The sequence below is a fragment of the Nyctereutes procyonoides genome, unplaced genomic scaffold (genome assembly GCF_905146905.1).
Source record: "Nyctereutes procyonoides isolate TBG_1078 unplaced genomic scaffold, NYPRO_anot_genome, whole genome shotgun sequence".
Lineage (NCBI taxonomy): Eukaryota > Metazoa > Chordata > Mammalia > Carnivora > Canidae > Nyctereutes > Nyctereutes procyonoides.
Genome location: NW_026575140.1, coordinates 54,027,670 through 54,049,077, shown reverse-complemented (window position 1 = coordinate 54,049,077; position 21,408 = coordinate 54,027,670). Strand labels below are relative to the sequence as shown.

The 21,408-nt window shown below is 47.6% G+C and overlaps 1 protein-coding gene across 4 annotated transcripts in view; it reads left to right on the top strand.

Annotated features, from left to right (window-relative positions):
* Positions 1-21,408, top strand: part of SHISA6 (shisa family member 6) — a 276,516-nt gene that overhangs the window by 126,260 nt on the left and 128,848 nt on the right. For 2 of the 4 annotated variants that reach the window (XM_055306312.1, XM_055306311.1), the window contains exon 3: positions 6,020-6,115. The exons of the other annotated variants lie outside the window; for them this stretch is intronic. In XM_055306312.1, coding sequence (XP_055162287.1) covers positions 6,020-6,115 — 96 coding nt within the window. The remainder of the gene's footprint in view (positions 1-6,019; positions 6,116-21,408) is intronic. 4 annotated transcript variants of the gene reach the window in all.

Sequence of the window (21,408 nt, the reverse complement as noted above, 5' to 3'; positions counted from 1 at the left end):
ACTTTTTTCCCCCACCTTTTTTTAAATATATTTTGTCTTTATTTTATTTTATTTTATTTTTATTTTTATTTTTTTAATAAATTAATTTTTATTGGTGTTCAATTTACCAACATACAGAATAACACCCAGTGCTCATCCCATCAAGTGTCCCCTCAGTGCCCGTCACCCATTCACCCCCACCCCCCGCCGTCCTCCCCTTCCACCACCCCTAGTTCGTTTCCCAGAGTTAGAAGTCTTTATGTTCTGTCTCCCTTTCTGATATTTCCCACACATTTCTTCTCCCTTCCCTTCTATTCCCTTTCACTATTATTCATATTCCCCAAATGAATGAGAACATACACTGTTTGTCCTTCTCCGATTGACTTACTTCACTCAGCATAATACCTTCCAGTTCCATCCACGTTGAAGCAAATGTTCCCCCACCTTTTTTTAAAAAAAGATTTTATTTATTTATTCATGAGAGACACACAGAGAGAAGCAGAGACATAGGCAGAGGGAGAAGCAGGCCCCCCGTGGGGAGCCTGATACGGGGTCCCAACCCAGGACCCCGGGGTCCCAACCTGAGCCCAAGACAGACACTCAACCGCTGAGCCACCCAGGTGCCCCATTTCCCCAACTTTTTAAAGAGTTTCATGAAAATGGCATCTTCCTTTAATTTTATATTTTAATTAATTTGTTATTTCCTTTATATTTTTAAAAGACATTTCATCAGAGTATATCTAGATTTTGGTCACTTCTAATGCAGAGTGTGATGCTTGATCTTGCCTTTTGATCTGAAGGCTAAAGTCTTCCCATCTGCTCAGAAGAAAAGAAAATTAACTTTTATTCGTTGTTTCTGAATGATCCTTTCTGTCTCTTCTGGGAATACTGTTGGAAATTGATGGAAGTGCCTAGAATCGTTCTCTCCATCTCTTCTCTCCCATCGTTTCTGTCTCTTTGTCCTCTTTGCCACCGAGTACCTGTCACTGAGAGATATCTCTCTCATTAGGATTTACTGTACTGATTTCCTTCAGGATGCAGTCCGCTGGCCATATTTGCAACCCAGGACAGCTGTCCTGGTCAATTTCTTTTCCTCCCTTGGGTATTGATCTAATTTCACAGATGCAAATCGCTCTTAAATGTTACTGAAATCACCATTCAGATATTATGTTTCCCCTTCCTATTTCTTGCAGCACATCTCCTAACAGAGAAACCCCCTATAGTCACTCAAAGTTGCTGCCCTAACTAGAGCCACCAGCATGGCATGACTCAGAACTCAGCCTCAGACCTCTCTTGAGCTTTCTCCTGCCAGAGGGCCAGTTGAACTTGAACCTTAGTGCTGCCCCTGTGACTTTCAGACTTCAGGATGCTGGTGATGGTGAGAGAGCCAGTGGCAGAATTAAAAGTAGCGAATCCAGCCAGGGGCTGCATCACACCGTTAGGGTTCAGCAGGTGGTAGCAGGTGCACTCTGCAGCCAGAAACCATCCTCGTTCCTGGCAGGGCTGTGCGTTTGTCTGCACCACGACATGGGTGTGCTCATGCTGCTCAGCAAGGGTGCTTGCAAAGCTCTCGCCTACCTCTGCCAGGCTCTCTGCTGGACGTGTGGCTCTTTCTCTGGAAACACTCTTTCTCTTGATCCGAGTACTGTTTGGCTTCCTGTCTCGATGGCAGGCAGGAGGGCATAGACTTACGGTGGTGGCTGCAGACGGAGAAGGACATGGTTCTTTGTGTTATGTCTAAAGATGTCTGGATACTCATTCATCACACATCTCTTCAGCTGCTGGACTGTACGCATCCTCAGGGAAGAGAAGAGACATTGACTCCCTCTGTTCACCCCATCCACCTGCACAGGGCTTTGCGTTTACTGATCCTTCCTCTCATCCTGCCAAACTAATTGTTCCTATGGAGACACAGAGAACGTGAATCCTTCTGGACCTTGACCTCCTAACCTTGGCCTTGTATCCAGCTGAAGGGAGATCTGTCAGTTGCTCTAACACATTTGTTCATAGAGTGTGGCTCCTGGACCTGTGGCCATCGGCAGCATCACCTGGGAACTTGTCAGTCGTGGAACTTACCTCTGACCTAGTAAATCAGGAATTCCGGGGCTTGGGTCTAGTAATCTGGGTGCCTTCATGTGAATCTGAGGTGCTCAAATTTGAGGACCACAGCTCCAGCAAAAGCTGAAGCTATCACCCTAACTTCTCCCACTCAGCGTCATGGGCAGCTTTCCCAACAAGCATCCTGAGAGATGCCTTTGAGAAATGTAAGCGCTCCGGGAGACGTGGGGCTCATTGACAGGTCCTTAGACTTGGTTTTCATGCTTACTTTTCATTTCATGTAACTCCGTATTTTCCAAGCTGATTCGACTATAGAATTCTTTTTTAAAAAAGATTTTATTTATTTATTCATAGACACACAGAGAGAGGACATAGACACACAGGCAGAGGGAGAAGCAGGCTCCCTGCAGGGAGCCCGTTGTGAGACTCGATCCCAGGACCCTGGAGTCACGCCCTGAGCCCAAGGCAGGTGCTCAACCGCTGAGCCATTCAGGTGCCTCTGTCACCTGCTCTTGTTCCTGACACCTCAGCATATCTTGCCTTTACTCAGCGCAGAGCCTCAGTGTTGAAGCTCGACCTCCTTTGTGCCCCAACTTCTACGAACTTATTCATCACCATAGACTGCTCCTGAATCAGTAGTGTTTCCACCAGGTTCAAGTGTCAGAGAAGAGTCACAACTGTGCCATTGTGACCATCCAGACCGTGGAGTGAAGTGGCTGGTGTCAGAGTTGTACAAATATTGGGCGAGGGGTGCCCTCTGGAGCCAGTATTATGGCTGACCAGCTCCACAAACATGGGAGCGTGGCTTTTTCTCAAAGCTCTTGTGGGGAGTAAGGAGCCTGGGGTGCAGGATGGAAGGGACCCACGGTTTGAAGGGAGAAGAACTGGAAGCTAGCATCGACTGTTGTCTTCTTTTGGCTTCCACTTTTCCATTGGTAAATGGGGGCATAATAAGATAGTAGGCAACTATCTTGGTGATTAAATTTTAAGAAAATGGTACATGTGAAAAATCTCTTAACCTGCACTATGCTACAAAATGTTCACTACTGTGATATCAACAAAACAAACCAACCCTGAGGCTGTGTTTTCAGAGGCACTGCCTGGCATGTAGTAGGTGATCAGAAAACTTGAGTCACTTATTAGACAAGCAGAGCCTTGGAGGCCTAGGCTACTGCTCAGTCCCGAGGGACATCGTTCCAGCTGACAGATAAGAATGATTTGTAAGTGGCACAGGCACTGTTTTATGTTTCATCGTCCTTGGTATTGATTCGTGTATCAAAAATTGTATTTATAAAAGAGCACAAAAATAAACCAGCCCAAATTCTGCAGGATGCATCACCGGTTCTGAATTAATGAGGTCCAAATTTATGACACTTTGGAACTGTCACTTCCTGGCCCTGCCCTGCCATCATTGGGAGCGGGGTAGGGAGAAAGTGACCATGTCATACAGGACATTGGTCCCTCTCTCTTTGCAGTGCACAACCCACCCTCCCGACTCCTTCATCCCTAAAGAAGATGCATTTCTCCAGGTACTGGAGATGGTTTCTGGAGCTGTGACATGGCTTGGGGTAGGGGCAGAGTCCTCTTAACTCCAGTAATTCTATTCTGTCAAATTCTGGGTTGTGACCACAGTATTTTATAGCAATAGGGCTCATCATAGCAGGCTGTACGCCCTGAGGAATGGGTATGGAGGGCACAACAGAAGTGGTGGCAAAATCCTCTCAAGTTGTTGTGCTCAGACAGTTCTCAGAGTTTGGTCCCTGGACCTGACAGCATCAGCATTACCAGACGACTTGATAGAAATGCAAAATCATGAGCCCCGTCCTAGATCTCCTGAATCAGAAACTCTGGGAGTGGGTCCAGCAGTCCGTGTTAACATACCCTCCTGGCTTTTCTTTTCTTTCTTAAAGATTTTGTTTATTTATTTGAGAGACAGAATGAGCAAGAGAGAGCAGACCACCAGCCAGGGGATGGGCAAAGGGAGAAGAAGGAGCAGACTCCCAACTGAGCAGGGACCCCAATGTGGGACTCGATCCCAGGACCCTGGGATCATGACCCAAGCCGAAGGCAGGTGCTTAAACAACTGAGCCGTCCAGGGGCCCAGCCTCCCATCCTGGCTTTGCTGATGCACACTCCGGTTTGAGGACTCTTGGTGTTGGAGAAGAAGGAAGGAATCAGGCCAGCCAGATTCTACTCATCAGAGGGAGGGCTCTGGAGCTCAAAACTTAGATAGTGGGTGGTACCAAGCACCCCCGAGGGTCCAACAGATGTTCATTGTACCAACTGAACAAACTGAACTTAGATTATCTCTCCATTTACCCCAGGGCAGTGGTTCTCTTTTCTGGTGGCACATTAGAATCAGCTAGAGAGCTTCTTTAAAATGTCATTGCCTAAGCCCAGACCTCAATGAACGGAATCAGAATCTCCGGAGTCATGTCTGGACATTCACATTTTTAAAAGCTTCCAGTTGGTTCCAACATGCACCTAGATTTGAGCTCTACTAATGCAGAGGGCACCCTATTAAGAAAAAATGTGTTTAGGTTGTCTTTATATTTACCCTGCCTTTTTTTATTAGAAATTTATCTTATTTATATTATGAAAGAAAAAAACTTGGAAAATATGGAACCATTGAAAAGAGAGAAGAAATAAGACTCAGGTTCTAATTGTCTGAAGGCAGTTGGCAGTATCACTTGTGTTTTTTTCAGATTTTTTTTTTAATGCTCTGGTTTGACTTTTTTACAGCATTGTGATCATATATAATATAGCATTGAGAGAAAGGGGATGGAGGGCCAGAGCCAGGGGGGTAAAAAGAATCTCGAGCAGATCCCACATTAGTGCAGAGCCCAGAATGGGGCTGTTTCACGACCCTGAGATCATGACCTGAGCCAAAACCAAAGAGTTGTATGCTCAACTGACTGAGCCACCCAGGCACCTCATTTTCTGTCCACATTTTAACTTAACCTTGCATCTTGGGTAGCTGTGCACACTGTCTTACTTCTAAGTAGCTTTTAACGTGCTCCTGTAGCAACATGACGAAAATATGACTTGTCTTCATTTTCCTATGTCTCTACCTCAGGATGACATCATGGAGTCCTTTTTCCTTTCCCATACCTGTATTTCAAGAGCATTGCGGAATCCTGTTTGGAATGTCAGAAGCAGAATAATACTCTCTTTTCGCTTTTAATTTCTTCTCCCAGGAGCCCCATGCACCTGCACGTTTTCTCAGCCCAGTCCCACAGGTAGACGGCTGCGTGAGACCGACAAGGGATAAGGTCTTATTACAGAAAGTCAGGAGGGGAAAGCAGGAAGGAAATATTTGCCTGGTGTTTTACAACCGCCGTCCTGTCCCTCTTCATCGGCTGATGCCAGATCTCTCCGAAGCCACGAGGCTGTGTTTCCACGGGGTGTGGTGGGACTCATAAACAGTCACATAGAGAGCAGCCCTGACCAGACAGACAGACCCCAGCCTAATGCTCTGGAAAGAAAGAAAACAAATGAGCGAGGCCAGAAGGAGCAACAGGGGAAAAGCTAGGCCAACGCACAGGATGGTGGGGCAAATCCACTGATGTTCTGGTGCACTCGGTCAGAAATGCCAAAATCAAGCCACGTGGACTCCTATCCCTCTGCTTGCCGTGTATCCTTCCTATAACTTTTGTCTTTGTTGTGCAATTATATATATATATATATATACATATATATGTATATATACACATATACATACACACGTATATATACCCACATGTACTTGTATATATACTTGATATATATAGTTTTTATATATACTGTGTGTATATTTGAAATATATATTATATATGTTTATAAAATAATATATATATTTTTTTCTTGATGGCGTCTACCTGCTGCCTCCGCTGCTGGTTTGAAACTGACTTCCTCACCTCTACCGGGTGAGCTGGAGCTGCAGGGCTTGCTTTGCTCTTGCTGCCATGGGTCTGCCAGGTAACTCTGCCCCATCTTCTTGCAGGACATTATGGGAAGGATGCTTACCGAAGTGGAGGACCTGATCTCCATAACTTCATCTCATCTGGATTTGTCACGTTAGGAAGAGGACACACGAAGGGTACAGTGGAAACCATTTTTTACTAAAACACACAGGTTGCCTAGGGAGCCCCGATCTGAAATGTGAAGATGATGGTGGAGGCCAGAGGCTTGTCTGGGACAGGGGAAAAGCAGGGGTGGTTCCGTGGCAGCTTGTCCTGGTAACGTACGTGGCTCCTGACAGGAGGGACCAGCAGGTCACAGGTTTGCCTTTAGAGGACTATAGACTTGCACGAGACATCCCTCCTGCCCCGCCCCCGGTGTGGAGCGGGACCCCAAAGCCAGGGCTCCTGCGGGAGGGACCACAGGCAGCGTGGTGGGAAACTACCAGCGGACATGACACCATTGGAAAACTGTTTGCTCTCCTCTTGGCTCTTACCCGTTTTCCTTTTTAAACCACATTTTATAAATTGATGTCAATGTTCTGTACTGTGGGTTTTGAAGCCAGCGTGCTGCATGTTGAGAGTTTCAGTGTCCTAAGTGTGTCTATGTAAACTCTTGGGTGGGGACGCAAAGGTAGAGGTCACGCAGACCTTCAAGCCTCAAGATGAACGCTCACGTGGCATTTCTGCTGAGCTGCTTTATGACCTAGCTGACAGCTTGCAGAGCATCTGTGCAGGGGGTATGGAATCCTCGATTCTGTCTTTTGTTTAAAGAGTCCTCCTAGTGTTGTGAGCATCCTGTCATATCAAGAGTAACCGGATCCCTGACTCCTCTGATTACCTTCCTAACACCTGTGTACTGTTATAGATCAACTGTGAATTCTGTTGTAGGGATGCTGTATCCCTGTCTTCCTCTGAAATATGTGTCTGTTTTAAGTGTGAGCGAACAAGGACCTTTGCAATTTTTTCTTACATTCCATGCAACTACTTTTTAAATTCCCTATGTGATGTTTGTTCATCCTATAGAGAAAAAAAAATCTGTATCTGTGTATGTATTTTCTGTTGTGTCTCTTTGTGTCTAAATAAAGTTTATTGAGGATACAGGTGGCATTTGTGGCTACTCGAAGTTGCAGAAATCAAATTGGGACCAGAAGGGGAATTGGGCTGCACGGTTAACCAGCAAAAGACACGCTCTTAGTCATACCCCTGTTAGCTCAAAGCTAGGACAGCCAGCCCCCACGTCATCTGCTCTGTGATGATTACGTCTCACTGACACAACTAATGAAACAGATCTGAAACATCGCGTTTTAAAACAATAACAAATAAATGTATTATCTTGCAAAGTTTGGGTGGGTTAGGAATTTGGGAGCAGCTGAGCTCAATGCTTCAGGGTTGGAGTCTCTCATGAGGTTCCAGTCAATATTCCAGCAGGAGCTGCATCATCTGAAGGCTCAAGTGGGGTGGAGGACCTGCTTTCAAGATCATCCACACACATCATGCTGGCTGTTGGCAGCAAGCCTCAGTTCCTCCCCCACCATGTTTGCTCCACAGGCTACTTGTGTGTCCTCATGGCATGGTGGCCGGGCTTCCCCAGAGTGGGTGATCCAAGAAAAAGAAAGAAGGAAACCCAAATGTCTTTTATGACTAAGCATTTTCTCAATATCTTATTGGTGACATGAGCCAGCTATCTTCCAGATGGATGGGAACTACACAAAGGGGGAGTATCAGGTGCCAGAGATCCTGGAGGGCCATCTTGGAGGTTGGCTACACCACACTGTTACAACCCATGGGGCAGAGCTACAGATCTGAATTTTTCAAACAGAACATGGAAGCTCTTTTTTTTTTTCAAAACTATTTGATTTATTTTTTCATGAGAGACACACAGAGAGAGGCAGAGACATAGGCAGAGAGAGAAGCAAGCTCCCTGTGGGGAGACCAAGCAGGACTTGATTCCAGGACCCTGGGATCATGACCTGAGCCAAAGGCAGATGCTCAACCAGTGAACCACCTAGGTGTCCCAGAACATGGCAGCTCTTACCAAGCTTTCCCAACTGCAGTGGTTTCCCACCCATACCCTGGACCCTTATAGGTGGTCCAACCTGAAACACCAAACAGCTCAATCTAAAGAACTTTACATATATATATATATATATATATATATATTTATATTTATATTTATATTTTTATAATTTATTTTATATATATAAAAGAACTCTTCAAATGTTATGGCTTTGAGTTCATATGCTCATTCAACAAATATTTCATGAGGCCTGCTAGATGCCAAGCAATATTCAGAAGTAAACAAAATGGACTCTGCTTCTGCAACACTCCCATTCTTCTGGGGAAGCAGACAAAATAAATCCTTGACAACACAAGCATGGGGAAAACCCCAAGCAGATGCAGGGCAGGGAATGCTGTGGCAGGAAGCCACTCTTGTCTGGAAAAGCAGCTTGGAGGAGGCGGTAATTGGGCAGAGACCTGCATCCCAGGCAGAGGCGATAGGAAGGTGGCCCTGAGGTAGAAGCTTTATTGCAGCATCGAGAAATAGGAAGGGGGTTAGTGTGAATAGCACAAGATATTTCCTACAGGGTAGGAAAGCACAAAAGTAGGAGGACTTGGGACCAGAGCCCGAGGGGAGCCAGATCAGGCATTTATCTGACGGTGGACACCAGGTTGCTTCCAAACAGACTAGACCCCCATCAGAGCAACATAAAGGCAACTCTCTGTCCCTGATTTGTCCTCTGGGTTGCTTTCATCTGGGAGGCTCTACCCTGCCTCGGGTGTAGGGCTTTGCTGTGTCTGCTACTGAGTTCCTAGATCTTAGCTTGTCCAAGTCTCCTGCAGCCTTCCTGCAAGCACATGGGACCCCAGTCATCACCCTCACCGGATCCCGTTGATCATTCCCTTCCTATCAAGGTCTCTGAAACGTCCTCTCCCCTCCAGGGATATACCTTGTGTGTATTTTCCTATTTAGATAATAACTAGAGTTTCATGAGTGGGGAAGCTGGAGCTGGGGGAGGAGCTTTGGAAACAGGGATCTCTTTCCAGTATGAGGACTCATTCTCCCTGCACAGTCTGGATCTCAGGACAAGGGCCCAGCTCCATCCTGCCTTCCTTCAGAGCAACCAAGTTCAGCTCTGAGTAGTACCTATAAGCATAGCGGCCCCATGGAAACACTTGGGAAGGTAACTCCCCACAGGCATCGAACATGGGGCCATGTTCATCACCTGGGTTTTATGCTCTTCCTTTTTTTTTTCTATGTATTTCTTTTGGCTTCCCCTCTACTCTGCTACCTCTACCTTTATCCCTGTCTTCTCTTCTTCCTACATTGGCTTGAGGCCTTCTGGTGGCACCTGGCCACTGTGTAGCCCCACTTGCAACACTTGGAACCGACAAGGTAGCAAACTCCTGCTTTAGAAGGTCATACCATTGCCCTGCCAACCTGCATCACCCGAATTTGAATATATTTCTATCAGACTGTGATATCTGAGAATCGTGCATTGATGGCCCCTGTTCTAGACAGTGCATCTTTGGATGCTTGGAGGCCTCCAACCCTCTCTACTATTTCAAAGACCCCAGAGGCATCATGGGGAGAGAGCTGCACTCTAGCTTCATTGGTGGCTTGTTCAAATTCAGAGAGTTGGGGGTGAGAATGCTTTGGAATGAGATCCATAGAGAGTAGGATGCTTTAGAATGAGATCCATGGGTACACAGGCAATTAAACCTTCTGAGACAAAGCCTACACCAGGGGCTGTTTTTTGGTTAATGGGATTGTGAAGGTGAGACATTAAAGAACAGAAATTCTGACCTTGGGGGCTTTGTAACCACAAAAGCCCCCTGTTCCACCCCTATCCTGTTAGGAAACCCTATATTTTAGCTTAGGAGGCCACCCAGCCATTGGTCAGCCTCCCAGGGGGCATAGCACTGCCTTAAGTTCACAGGTACTAGACTTTGTACTGATGCCCCTTTTTTCAGGACTAACTGAATGATGTGCTCCACTTTCTATAATTCTTACTTTTTCCCTTATTTTCTCCTTCTAAGTAGTTAACTGTCCACTACTCTGATTTCTTCCTTTTACTTCCTGCTTCCTCACCCCTTAGGCTAAGTGGAAGTCAAGGCCAAGAAAGATGTTATTAGAGTGACCATGAGTTTAGCCCAAGTTCCCCCTACACCATTACCTCTGTTCTTTAGACAGAATTACCCAGACCCATATGGGACCCCAGAGGAGTCTGGAGGAAAGCAGAGCATCCCCCTAGCTGCCACAATGAAAACCCAATGATAAAAGTTCCTATTTGCTGAATATTTACTATGCACCAGCACTTTGACATATGCTGTCTTATTTTCACCTTTATGGTGACCCCATGGGAGAGCTCTCATTATCCTCATTTTGCTGGAGAAAACTCAAAGTAGAGCAGTTGAGTAATTTGCACAGATGAACATCAAATAGTCACTTTCATTCTAAATCCAGACCTATTTCCGAAGATCATGCTCCCAACCACTGCACATCCTTCCTCTTGGACAAGGAAGGGGCCAGAGCAGCGATGGGCAATGATTCCACAGGAGGGGCCCATCGCAAGCTCTCCATGGCCAGTGGCTGTTCTTATTAAATGCACACATTTTGGAGGATGTGAAAATCACACAAAAAGAAGATGAACCAGGAATAGTACACCACTCGCAGATGAGCACTCGGCTGTCCTTCTAGAAAGGACGTGTAGGGACGCCTGGGTGGTTCAGTGGTTGAGCGTCTGCCTTAGGCTCAGGGCATGATCCTGGAGTCCCGGGATCGAGTCCCACATCGGGCTCCCTGCATGGAGCCTGCTTCTCCCTCTGCCTGTGTGTCTACCTCTGTGTGTGTGTGTGTGTGTGTGTGTGTGCCTCTCATGAATAAATAAATAAAATCTTAAAAAAAAAAAGAAAGAAAGAAAGGCCGTGTAGTCTGCTAAGATCAATTTTCAGGATCTGTCCAAAGGAACACACTTGCAGGGACCCTATTCTACTTCAGCATTTTGGTTAAAATGTCAGTCGGGCTGCCCGTTTTTGAGTCTGGTCAAAAGAGCTACAAAGAATTCTGTCCAGAATCCTCCATGTGTCAGTAACATGGATCCAAATGATCTCTACCAAGGTGTCCCAGGCCGAGCCAGGGAAGGTCCGGGAAGGTCCTTTTGGGCCGCCATGGCAGCAATGCGTGTGTGCTCACTGAGGCTGTCTCCTACACTTGGGCAGTTTGCATAGTGAAAGTGATGTGCTGGTTCCTGTCTGCTTCTCCTCTGATGTTTCTGTTTACCAGGTCCTTTCCACCATGCCAGGAGCCGGATAGAGGGATATGTGTGCATGTGTGTGTATGAGAGAGAGAGTAAGTTTGGAACAGAGGGGGATCCCTACAGACTTTACTAAAAGGTAGGAGCTCCAAAGTAACGGCCCCTCTGTAAGAGGCAGACACTTCGCTCACCTGGTCATTCATGCCTTCAGGGAAGCGCATATGAGGAGCACCTGCTCTGTGCCAGACACTGTACCAGGCACTGAAGATACAGCAGACACACTTACAGGCCAGTGAGAAGTGATCGAAAGAAGGAAATACGTGAAGCATGTCAGGTAGGGTTCGAAGCTATGGAACAAAACAGGACACAGAAAGGGAGGGAGATGGCAGTTCATAAAAGCACCCACAAGGCTTCAGAGAGAAGTGCCATTTGGGCACAGACTGAAGGCGGTAAGAGGTTTGGGGGAGGGGTCTCCCAGGCCCACAGGGCCAAGGCGGACCATTTAAGGATCTGGTTGCCTTTCTGGGCAAGATGGAAGACCAAATGGTTTTGGCCTGAGACATTAGGAAGCTGGAAGTCTGCGGGAGGGATGGGGTTTAGGCAGAGGTTGGGAGTGATGTGAATCCAGGCTGGCTCCCTATTAAGTTGTAGATGCTTATTTCAATCAAAGCATCCATGCAGAAATGTCAGGTTCAGGAAAGAAGTTCAGGCTGGGGATATACAGGTGGGGGTTTGTGATGGGTGAACCTAGGAGACCACACGAGGTCTGCTGGGGAGAGTGTCACTTCCCACACTTCCCTAGTGAGCAAGGCTCTAGGAGGGAGCCACTGGGCACCCAACATGCAGAGCATAGCCTGGAAGCAAGCAATTCAGGGCAGTGTGAGACCTTGGAAATTGAGTGGAAAACAGAACAAGAGTGCCCAAGGGGGACTGTGATCAACTGGGTAAGCCATAGAGTGGTCCAATGAGCTGAAGCCTGAGCAGCGACCACTGGGTACCACCTGGTAACATAGAGGTCATTGGTGAGCTTGGCAGGAGCAGTTGGAGAGAAGAGGCACATGTGTATCTGATGAAGGCAAGAGAGAATGAATGATGCCTGGGCTGTGCTGTTATGCGATTGGGGCAGACTGGGTGATGAGAAGAGCAGGCGTCATTACGCTATCCTTTCTGGGGATGCGTTTGAAATGTCCCATGATAAAAAGCTATAAACGATTCTTTAAAATAAGAGAATGGGAGAAAAAGGATAGACTGCAGGCATGGACAACCCTCTAGAGTTTTAATGTGAAGCAGGGCTGGAGGGAAGTGTGATGGGAAGAGAGTTGTGTTTTGTTTTAAGACAGGAGAAGTCACGGTGCATTTGCGTGCTGATTTGAATGGTCCAGTAGAGAAGGGGAAATTGATGATGTATGTGGGTTGGGGAGCGTGGTGTTTCAGAGGTGGTGTCCTTGATGAGCAAGAGCAGATCGGATCTACCATGTAGATGGTAGATCTTAGCCAGGAGCAAAATCCGCCAGAGAAATCCACCACAAATGGAAGGCAGAGCATTTGGCCCCAGGTGCATGCAGGTGGGCATATGCCATTGGTGCTCAGTGATTTGGAGAAGCAAGATCATTAGTTGTGAGAGAGGATGAGGGTGGTCGACCAACCCACTTTGCCCCAGATGATCCAGTTTTAGCACAGAAAAGCCTGTGTCCTAAGAAGCCCCTCAGTCATGGACAAATGCGCATGCTTGGTCACCCTAATGAGGACATTTGAGAAACCCGAGTCAGTGTGGCTTCAGAGCATCTTCCATACCCATCTCCAGGGCCCAGAGATGCAGACTGAGGATGCTGCTGGCTGGGGCTGGCCTCTGCATGGCTTCCAGGTGCTTAGAGGACTTGGGACATCCCCAAAATCAGCTGGGAGATATAGACAAGGCCAGAGTGCCAGAAGCTGCCGCCCTTAGGGCCATTCCAGGCCCTGCAGAAAGATCCTGAGCAGATCTCATTCTGTCTGAATGATGCTACCTGGAGACCAGGCTGGCTATGGTTAGCACCACTGCCCAGCCAGACTCTCCATGGGGTCTGAGGCAGAGGTAAGGCAGAAGTGTATAGGCTATAGGCTGCACACAGAAGAGGTAGGAGCATTAGAGAAGACCTGAGATCAGAGCTGGAAGTGACCATCCTGATGCCAGTTTGGGAGTCTCAGCAATGAGGGCCATGGTGGGGGATGGCACCCCAGCTGCAAGTCCCCAGATATAAGGACGAAGACCAGTGATCCAGAGGGATGGGGTTGGGCCAGTGGCACCTGTCCCTTGAGCATGGGACAAAGCCAGGGATGGGGTCCTAATATACAGAAGGCCTGCAGGTGTTAGCCAGTGATGGGCCTGGATGAAGGTCCTACCAGGAATAAGGGGCCAGGGCAGGGGAGAGAGAGGACCAGAGCCTTGTGGTCAGTGTGGTAACTGAGAGGTAGAGCGTAAGAGGTGGGAGACCTTTAGGTCATGACAGGGCCCAAGGGATAACATGGGAGTGGCTCTGAACAAAGCAGAGGGACCAGTGAAAACTGAGCTGAGGGGCAGGCCTCCACTTATCCAGAGCCCCCATGGCTGTAGACAGTGTACCCTGGGTGCTGCTACGGTTGCCTGTGGTACCCAGGGCTCGAAATGAGGTCTTCGATTCTAGAAAAGAAAGAAGGGGCAGGCAGGCCACCCCCCCCACACACACCAGGGTTTGAGCAAAAGCCTTCAGACCATCCTGTGGATTGTGACAAGGGGGCACCCCTGAACCATTTGACTAAATAAATCCAGCTTTATTATTTTCATAGTCTAGGATCTGGAGGAGTGAGTGGGCTTCCCTAAGCCAAGGTGTTGGAAGGCTGGACTCCAGATAAAGCACAGAGCTCAGAAGGCATCTGGTCTCCATGGCAACACAGAGCCTGGGAAGTACAATAAGAGCTAGAGGAGGCTGGGTCTGGCCTGCCTGAGACTGGTCTCTGAGAAGCCCATGTGCCACCTCGGAGCCTTCTTCCCTGTACTTTCTCCAGAGGCCAAGGTGGGCGAGAAGAAGCGGGAGCCAGGCAGGGAGGAGCTCTTGGCTTCTGGGTCTGAGTCAAGCTGTCTCTGGATCCTTCTGCTCTGTACCGTGGGACAGCGCCCTTTGCTTCCTCTCTGCCTGTTCCCTCCCGATGAATGGCTAATAGCGAGAGCCAGCCTTTGACTGTGTTGTGCTCGGCCTCATCGGGTGGCATTTCGCGTGATTCAGTCCCACACACACAGGCTGAACCTAGGCCTCACGCTTAGGAAAACACGCAGCATCAGTGCGATTCCCTACTTTGTTGCATGGCGTCTACCTCACGTAGTTGTTAATTGCTTAATGTTGACTGCGCCAGAAGCAGGGATGGGTCTGCATGAAGGGTGAAGGTCATGCTTGCCTGGTGAATCCATTGCTCAGCATCACTGCTGATCCAGCAAGAAGAAATAAAGCAGAACCAAACCAGGACCATACCCTGGGGAGTTATCAACTGGACGCTTCCATTTGTGAATTCACCATGAAACCCCCCTTTGTATGTTGGTCCAGCGAACAGGAACACCCATGACCTCTCCCGTCCCTCAGGAACCAGAAAGGGTGTTACGTCCCTTTGGTGGCAGTTAGACCTTGCAGATGGAGCCTAGGAGCATGGTGCCCACCAGAGCCAACTTCCTGAGCCATCCAAGGTTCCACTTCTAAGGTAGAACCATCCTGTTTGCCATCAGGAGGCCCACTTGGAGCCTCTTAAGAATGTCAGTTCACAAGCGGACCGTCCTTTTAGATTCATTTCGTTCTAAGGGCAGTGCTTGGGTTGAAACAGCACATGCTGACAGGTCATGTGGCATCTAAGCTGTCATCCAGCTCACGCTACCTTGGTAAATCATGGTGTTGAGAAAAAAATCCCCATTAATACTTGTCTGTGGGCCTGCTATCTTGGGTCAGCTGGGCTGGTGTAAGGAGAGGAGAGGCGACACAGGGCAAAAAAGGGGGTCAGGATACATGGGAAATTGCCTTGGGACATTTTGACTCACCTATAGGGCACATGGATGTTCTACTCAGAAGACGAGGAGCCCAGATACAGGTGGATGTCCCGTAGTCTCCAGCAGGGAGGCAAGAGAGATGTCTTGTCCATACATTGAAATTAGGGAAGCATCAGTCCTCAGCTTTTGCCAGCCTGATTCCTTTTCTGCTCAGCCGGTAGGGGAGGCCCAGAGGAAGCCTGGAGCACCCCCAAATCTCAGTGGTCCCTTGAAGTCCCCATTGGGAGAGGGTAGAGGATCAAGTTCTTTGGTTTTCCCAGAGGTTGGCACGCTCAGCCAGAGGTCTGGGCTCCTCTGGGCTCTCTGCTTGTTTTGTATTTGCTTGCCAGCGCCAGATCTGAGTTTTCTCTTGCCATGATCCATGGCCCACGTTGACCTCAGCGGCAGGTTTGTGGCCAGTGCACCCTCTTCCTGGCACTGGTCTTGGCACCAACTAGTCATCCAACTTGGGAATCTCCCCTTCTCAGGAGCCAGCCCGTGGCATTGGCTTTCCCTCCTTCTCCGCTGCTCATTGCCAAGAGTCTCAGGAACCCTGACAGCTAAGCTATGGGGCTTTCGGGTCTGGGAAGGTTCTGGGAGTGCCATCCCTATGCCAAACGGGAGTCTGTGGCCAGGAGGCAGCCTCTCAATCCACAGTTGCCAGGGTTTCATGGTGGACAGAATAGTGATGACCTCTGTTCTCAGGGCACCAGTCTCTGGCACGTAACCATATAATTCTATGACTCAGCTTCTGGGCAGATTACGGACGTAGCAGGATGATGACATGCCAGCCCTTCCCGCCCAGACTCACGGCCTCAGCCTCAGTGTTACCGACCTCCAGGTAGTGAAGTAAACCTCCCTCGTTAACAAGGAATGTAGTGAGGAGAAGAGGGCCACTCATGTCAGACAGGCTCATTTACGCCTGGCAGCTTCCCCACCTGCTGGCCATGTGACCTTGACCTCTATGACATTCATCTCCAAGATCAGGTAATAGTGTCAGCTGCCCCACAGGGCTCTGTGCAGATCGTGTGAGATAACACACTCCAGAGCTCGAAGCACTCAAGCAGGGGTAGCTCTTCATATTGTCAGTGGCTTAAAATGCTGAAGAATCTTACCCCTCAAGGGAAAACGTTAGGGCCAGCGCATTGGCATCTCCTAGGAACTCGTTTGAAACACAGACTCTTGGGCTCCACCCCGAGCCTACTGCATCTTGCAGATTCAGACTCGAGCGACCTGTCCCAGATGTCAGCATCACAGGGCTTTGTCCATTTCAGTGAAGCTTAGTTCTCAGGTTGGGCCAAGATGAGTACAATAGTGCCTGGCTTCTGGAAATTTCGACTCTGCCAAACAAAAGGGAAGTGCCATAAAATAGATCCCAAGGAGAGTTGGGGGGAGGGCAGGATTTAAGGGAGGAAAACCTTTTCTCTGAGTGAAGGAGTCCTGACCGGCCCTTCTACAAGACATGGGAGTTGGGATGATCCTCACAGAGCGGGAAGACTGTGACAAGCCAAGAGTGGGGCAGGCATTGGTGCCCTCAGAACAGAGGCAGGGAGATGGAAATGCCAGTGTGACAGGGCACAGGACCGCTTTAGTGGGGTACAGGGAAGTGATGGGGGCCATGGGACGCCAGTAGGGAGCAGCTGGAAATGACACTTGAGAGGTAGGTTGGAGGCAGTGCCCTAAACCCTGCCAGGACCCAGGGGGACAAAATACAGGTTGAGGTCAGAATTCCAGCTGGTTATCCTCACCCATTTTATCCTGTCCCTTTCTACTCTTCTGTCTTTGAGAATAAAACTAAAGCCAGGGGCGCCTGGGTGGCTCAGTCAGTTAAGCATCCGGTTCTTGATTTTTCGGCTCAGACCCTGATCTCGGAATCAAGCTCTGCATCAGGCTCTGTGCTCAGCACGGGGTCTGATTGAATTCTCTCTCCCTCCCATTTGCCCCCTCCCCTCTCTCCCTCTCTCTCTCTCTCTCAAATAAATAAATAAATAAATAAATAAATAAATAAATAAATAGGAACACCTGGGTGGCTCCGTGGTTAAGCGTCTGCCTTTGGCTCAGGGCATGACCCCAGGGTCCTGGAATCAAGTCCCGCATCGGGTTCCCTGCAGGGAACCTGCTTCTGCCTCTGCCTGTGTCTCTGCCTCTCTCTCTGTGTGTCTTTTATGAATAAAGTCTTAAAAATAAATAGATAAATAGATAGATAAATAAATAACTAAATAAAATTAGAAAAAAAAAGAATAAAACTCAGCAAAACAAGCACACACCAAGCAGGCCCCCATGTGACACTGACTCCCTGGGTAGAGATGGACACGGCAAACTTAGAGTCCACTCCCTGCCTCTATTTCTCCAACTGAGAGCATCCTCCCTGTGCATCAGTCGTGGTGTAGCAGACAGCAGAGCTGAGGGAATCAGAGGAGAGCTCCTGGAGCCAGTGCTCCGTGGAGATTCAGCTCCCCCGGCCCCACCCCATCCATGGGTTTGCCAACGTCGAGCCCTGCAAGTCTCCCTGTATCAGGCCTGTGTCCTCGAGCAAGCCAGAGTGTTGAAGGCTCGTCAGGTCCCTTGTTCTCTGATACTCTGGGGGTGATCTCATGATCTCAGGAACAGACCCCTCCTGATGTGAACCACAGCACGGAGTCAGGCAGGTGGCTTTCTCCCCCAGGAGACCTTTGACGTGGAACACCCCTGCGTGTTCCCAGAGTGGCTGGATCTCCTGCCCACACTCCACGGTACATTTAGGAAGACCCCCAGGATACATGCGTGATGCTAGAGGGAGGTAATTTTTTTTTTCCCCGAGGTTAACTGCAGATGGTTCGTGGCTCTTACCTGAATGCCCTTCCACTGGCAATGCATCAATGTGCAACTGGGTTCATGGGGGCCAAAGCTTATAAAGTATTCATTCCTCGAATAGGATGGCTGTCAGACGCTTGCTCTCATCATCTGCTTGCCAATGAATCCTTTCGCTTTTGCCCTGGGAGAGTAATTCTGGGGGAGCATAATGGTTTTCGGGTTTTTTGTTAAGAGCACTTGAACGCAGATGCCCGAGCCCCGCATCCATTCAACTGAAATATGGACACCAGCTGCGCCCAGATTGAATCGTGGCAGATTTGACAGAAACTTACATTTGTGCAGATGAAGGCCAGGGGCCCTCAGCCAGTAGCACCCCTGGCTTCTCGGGGGCTTAAGTAGAATTCTGCATGCTGTCCTCAGGATCTCTCCTGCATCACCACTCACACCCAAGTGCATTGCCATTCCATTCTGCTCTTATCTCCTGGCCTAGCCCACTGCTTGCTTCCTCCTCCTCCTCCTCCTCCTCCTCCTCCTCCTCCTCCTCCTCCTTTTTGTTCTTCATCTATTTTTAAGATTTTACTTATTTATTTTGAAAGAGAGAGCATGTGCGTGTGCCAGAGCATGTGTGTGTGCATTTTGCCAGGGGAGGGGCAAAAGGAGAGGGAGAGAAAGGATCTGAAGCAGACTCTGCACGGAGCTCAGAGCCCCATGTGGGGCTCTATCCCACAACCATGAGATCATGGCGTGAGCTGAAATCAAGAGTTGGATGCTTGGGATGTCTGGGTGGCTCATTGGTGGAGCATCTGCCTTTGCCTCAGGTTGTGACCCTGGGGTCCTGGGATTGAGTCCCACATCAGGCTCCCCACAGGGAGCCTGCTTCTCTCTCTGCCTGTGTCTGGGCCTCTCTCTGTGTCTCTCATGAATAAATAAATAAAATCTTTAAAAAAAGAAAAGAGTTGGATGCTTAACCAACTGAGCCCCCCAGGTATCCCTGCTTGCTCCCCTCTTCACCCAGCATCCGATCCATGACTCCCTCCCTTCCCATTTAGACAACTCTCACAGACCTCGCAGGTGGAGATCCGTTCTTGCCCCGCACATCCTGTCCTCTGCTGAGCAGCCAGGGTGATCTTATTCTAACCTCATTTGATCCTAAATATACCTAACCTGACCTGAAGCTCAGACCTCTTGTCACTCTTTGCTTTATAAAACTTCAAAGGCCCTCTACTGGAGCCAGAGTCTTAAATATTAACCCTGACGCTTCCAAACAACATTTCTGCATCATTAAAAAAAAAAAAAAAAAAAAAAACGAGTTCAGTGGCACGTGGGTGGCTCCATCTGTTGAGCGTCTGACTCTTGGTTTCGGCTCAGGTGGTGATCTCAGTGTCGTGGGATCGAGCCCCGCATCCAGCTCCACGCTGGGCTTACGATTCTCTCTCTCCCTCTTCCTCTGCCCATCCCCCACTCCCTTCCTCTCTTAAAAAAAAAAATCCTGAGTTCAAAACTCTTAAAAGACAATTTGTGTTTACCCTTCCTAACTTCCTCTGTCCATCTATTGACACCGTGACTCAAGAACAAACACATGAGATGTGAGGACGGCACTGTCTGGTCCCCGTGTACTGCTTTTCACTGCTCTCCAATAAGAATTGGGCTCTTTCCTGTTCTTCCCTCTCTAGGGTCTTTGCACAGATGATTCCTCTGTCTGGAAAGTTCTCCTATGGCCCATATCAGACCAATCTATTCATTGTTCAGGTCTCTGCTGGAATCTCCCTTCTGCAGGTTAGACTTCTTGCCCATCGAATGGAACTCAGACCTTCTATTATATTTTCCAGTTTCACTCTTTATATTTCCTTCCCTGTATCCTTCAAACAGTTATTTTTTTTTAATTTGTATAGTTCCCTGCCTGATAGTTTTCTTTGCCACTAACCACATGAGGAGGCACCATGTCTGGAGATGTTTACTGTGTGTTCTTCACGGCTAACACAGTGTCTGGCACGACACTATTGGTGTTCAGTGGATAATGTGAATGAATGAATGAATGAATGAGTGAATGGATGGTTGAATGAATGAATTGAAACAACACTAAAGTGGAAGTTGAGAGACCTGATTTGTTGCAAGTGAATGTGTTCTTGGAAAAATACCTTCACCTCTCTGGCTCTGTGTCTCTCTATTGGTAAACTTTTCTACAAGATAGCTTTTAGTCCTGATATTTCGGGACTTGTGTGTGTGTTAAAACACAAGGTAGGCAGTTTCCCATGACCCAAGTCCTCTCCAGAGCTGTTCTCTGCCCCCTTAGACCTTTACAAGAATTGATATCTCTTCATTTCTTTGTATCACGGTACTCTTTACAGCTGCAATCATATGCATTTTATTTTTATTTTTTAAAGATTTTATTTATTTGAAAGAGAGAGCACAGAGGGAGAAAGAGAAGGAGATTCCCTGCTGAGCAGGGAGCCTGATGCAGGGCTGGATCCCAGGACCCTGAGATCATGACCTGAGCCACAGGCAGGTGCTTAACTGACTGAGCCACCCAGGTGCCCCTCACATGAATTTTTAAATAAAGGAGAAGGAGAAGAAGGAGGAGAAGGAGAAGGAGGAAGAAGAAGAAAAGAAGAAGAAGAAGAAGAAGAAGAAGAAGAAAGAAGAAGAAGAAGAAGAAGAAGAAGAAGAAAATATAGTCACCATTTTTCATCTTATTTTTTAAACTTAATACAGCTTGGATATCATTCAATACCTGCACATACAGATCTAGATCAGCCTCCTCCCACCCCCACCAATGGCTGCTTAAGAATCCATCCTATTATAACATCATTTTTATAAAATCAATATACTAATTGCTTTTTTACTGCCGCCTTTTTATCTTTTAAATGTTTTTATTTAGAAATAATTTCAGATTTACATAAAAGTATCAAAAATAGTGCAAAAATTCCTGTATGCCCTCCAAGTCCTCCAACTTTTAATATTTTATTACATTTGCTTTATCATTCTCTCTATGTATATATATACACACACAACATGTCATGTATACATTTAACATCTTTAACATCATATGATGCATATATATAGCATCACATATATACATTTATATTTTTTTTCCAAAAATACATATATGTAGGTCTTTAAAAAATATTTGGGAATTAGTTGGAGATAAGATGGCCCTCTACCCCTGAATACTTAAGTATGTAATTCTTAAAATCAAAAACTTTCTCTGACATATCCATCGTATGATTATCAAAACAGAAGATTGACGTTGATAGAATACAATTAACTAGTCTGCAGCTTTTATTTCAGTGCACCACCCCTGTCCTTTACAGCAAAGGAGAAACATTTTCCCTGGTCCAGGGTCAGATATTATTAG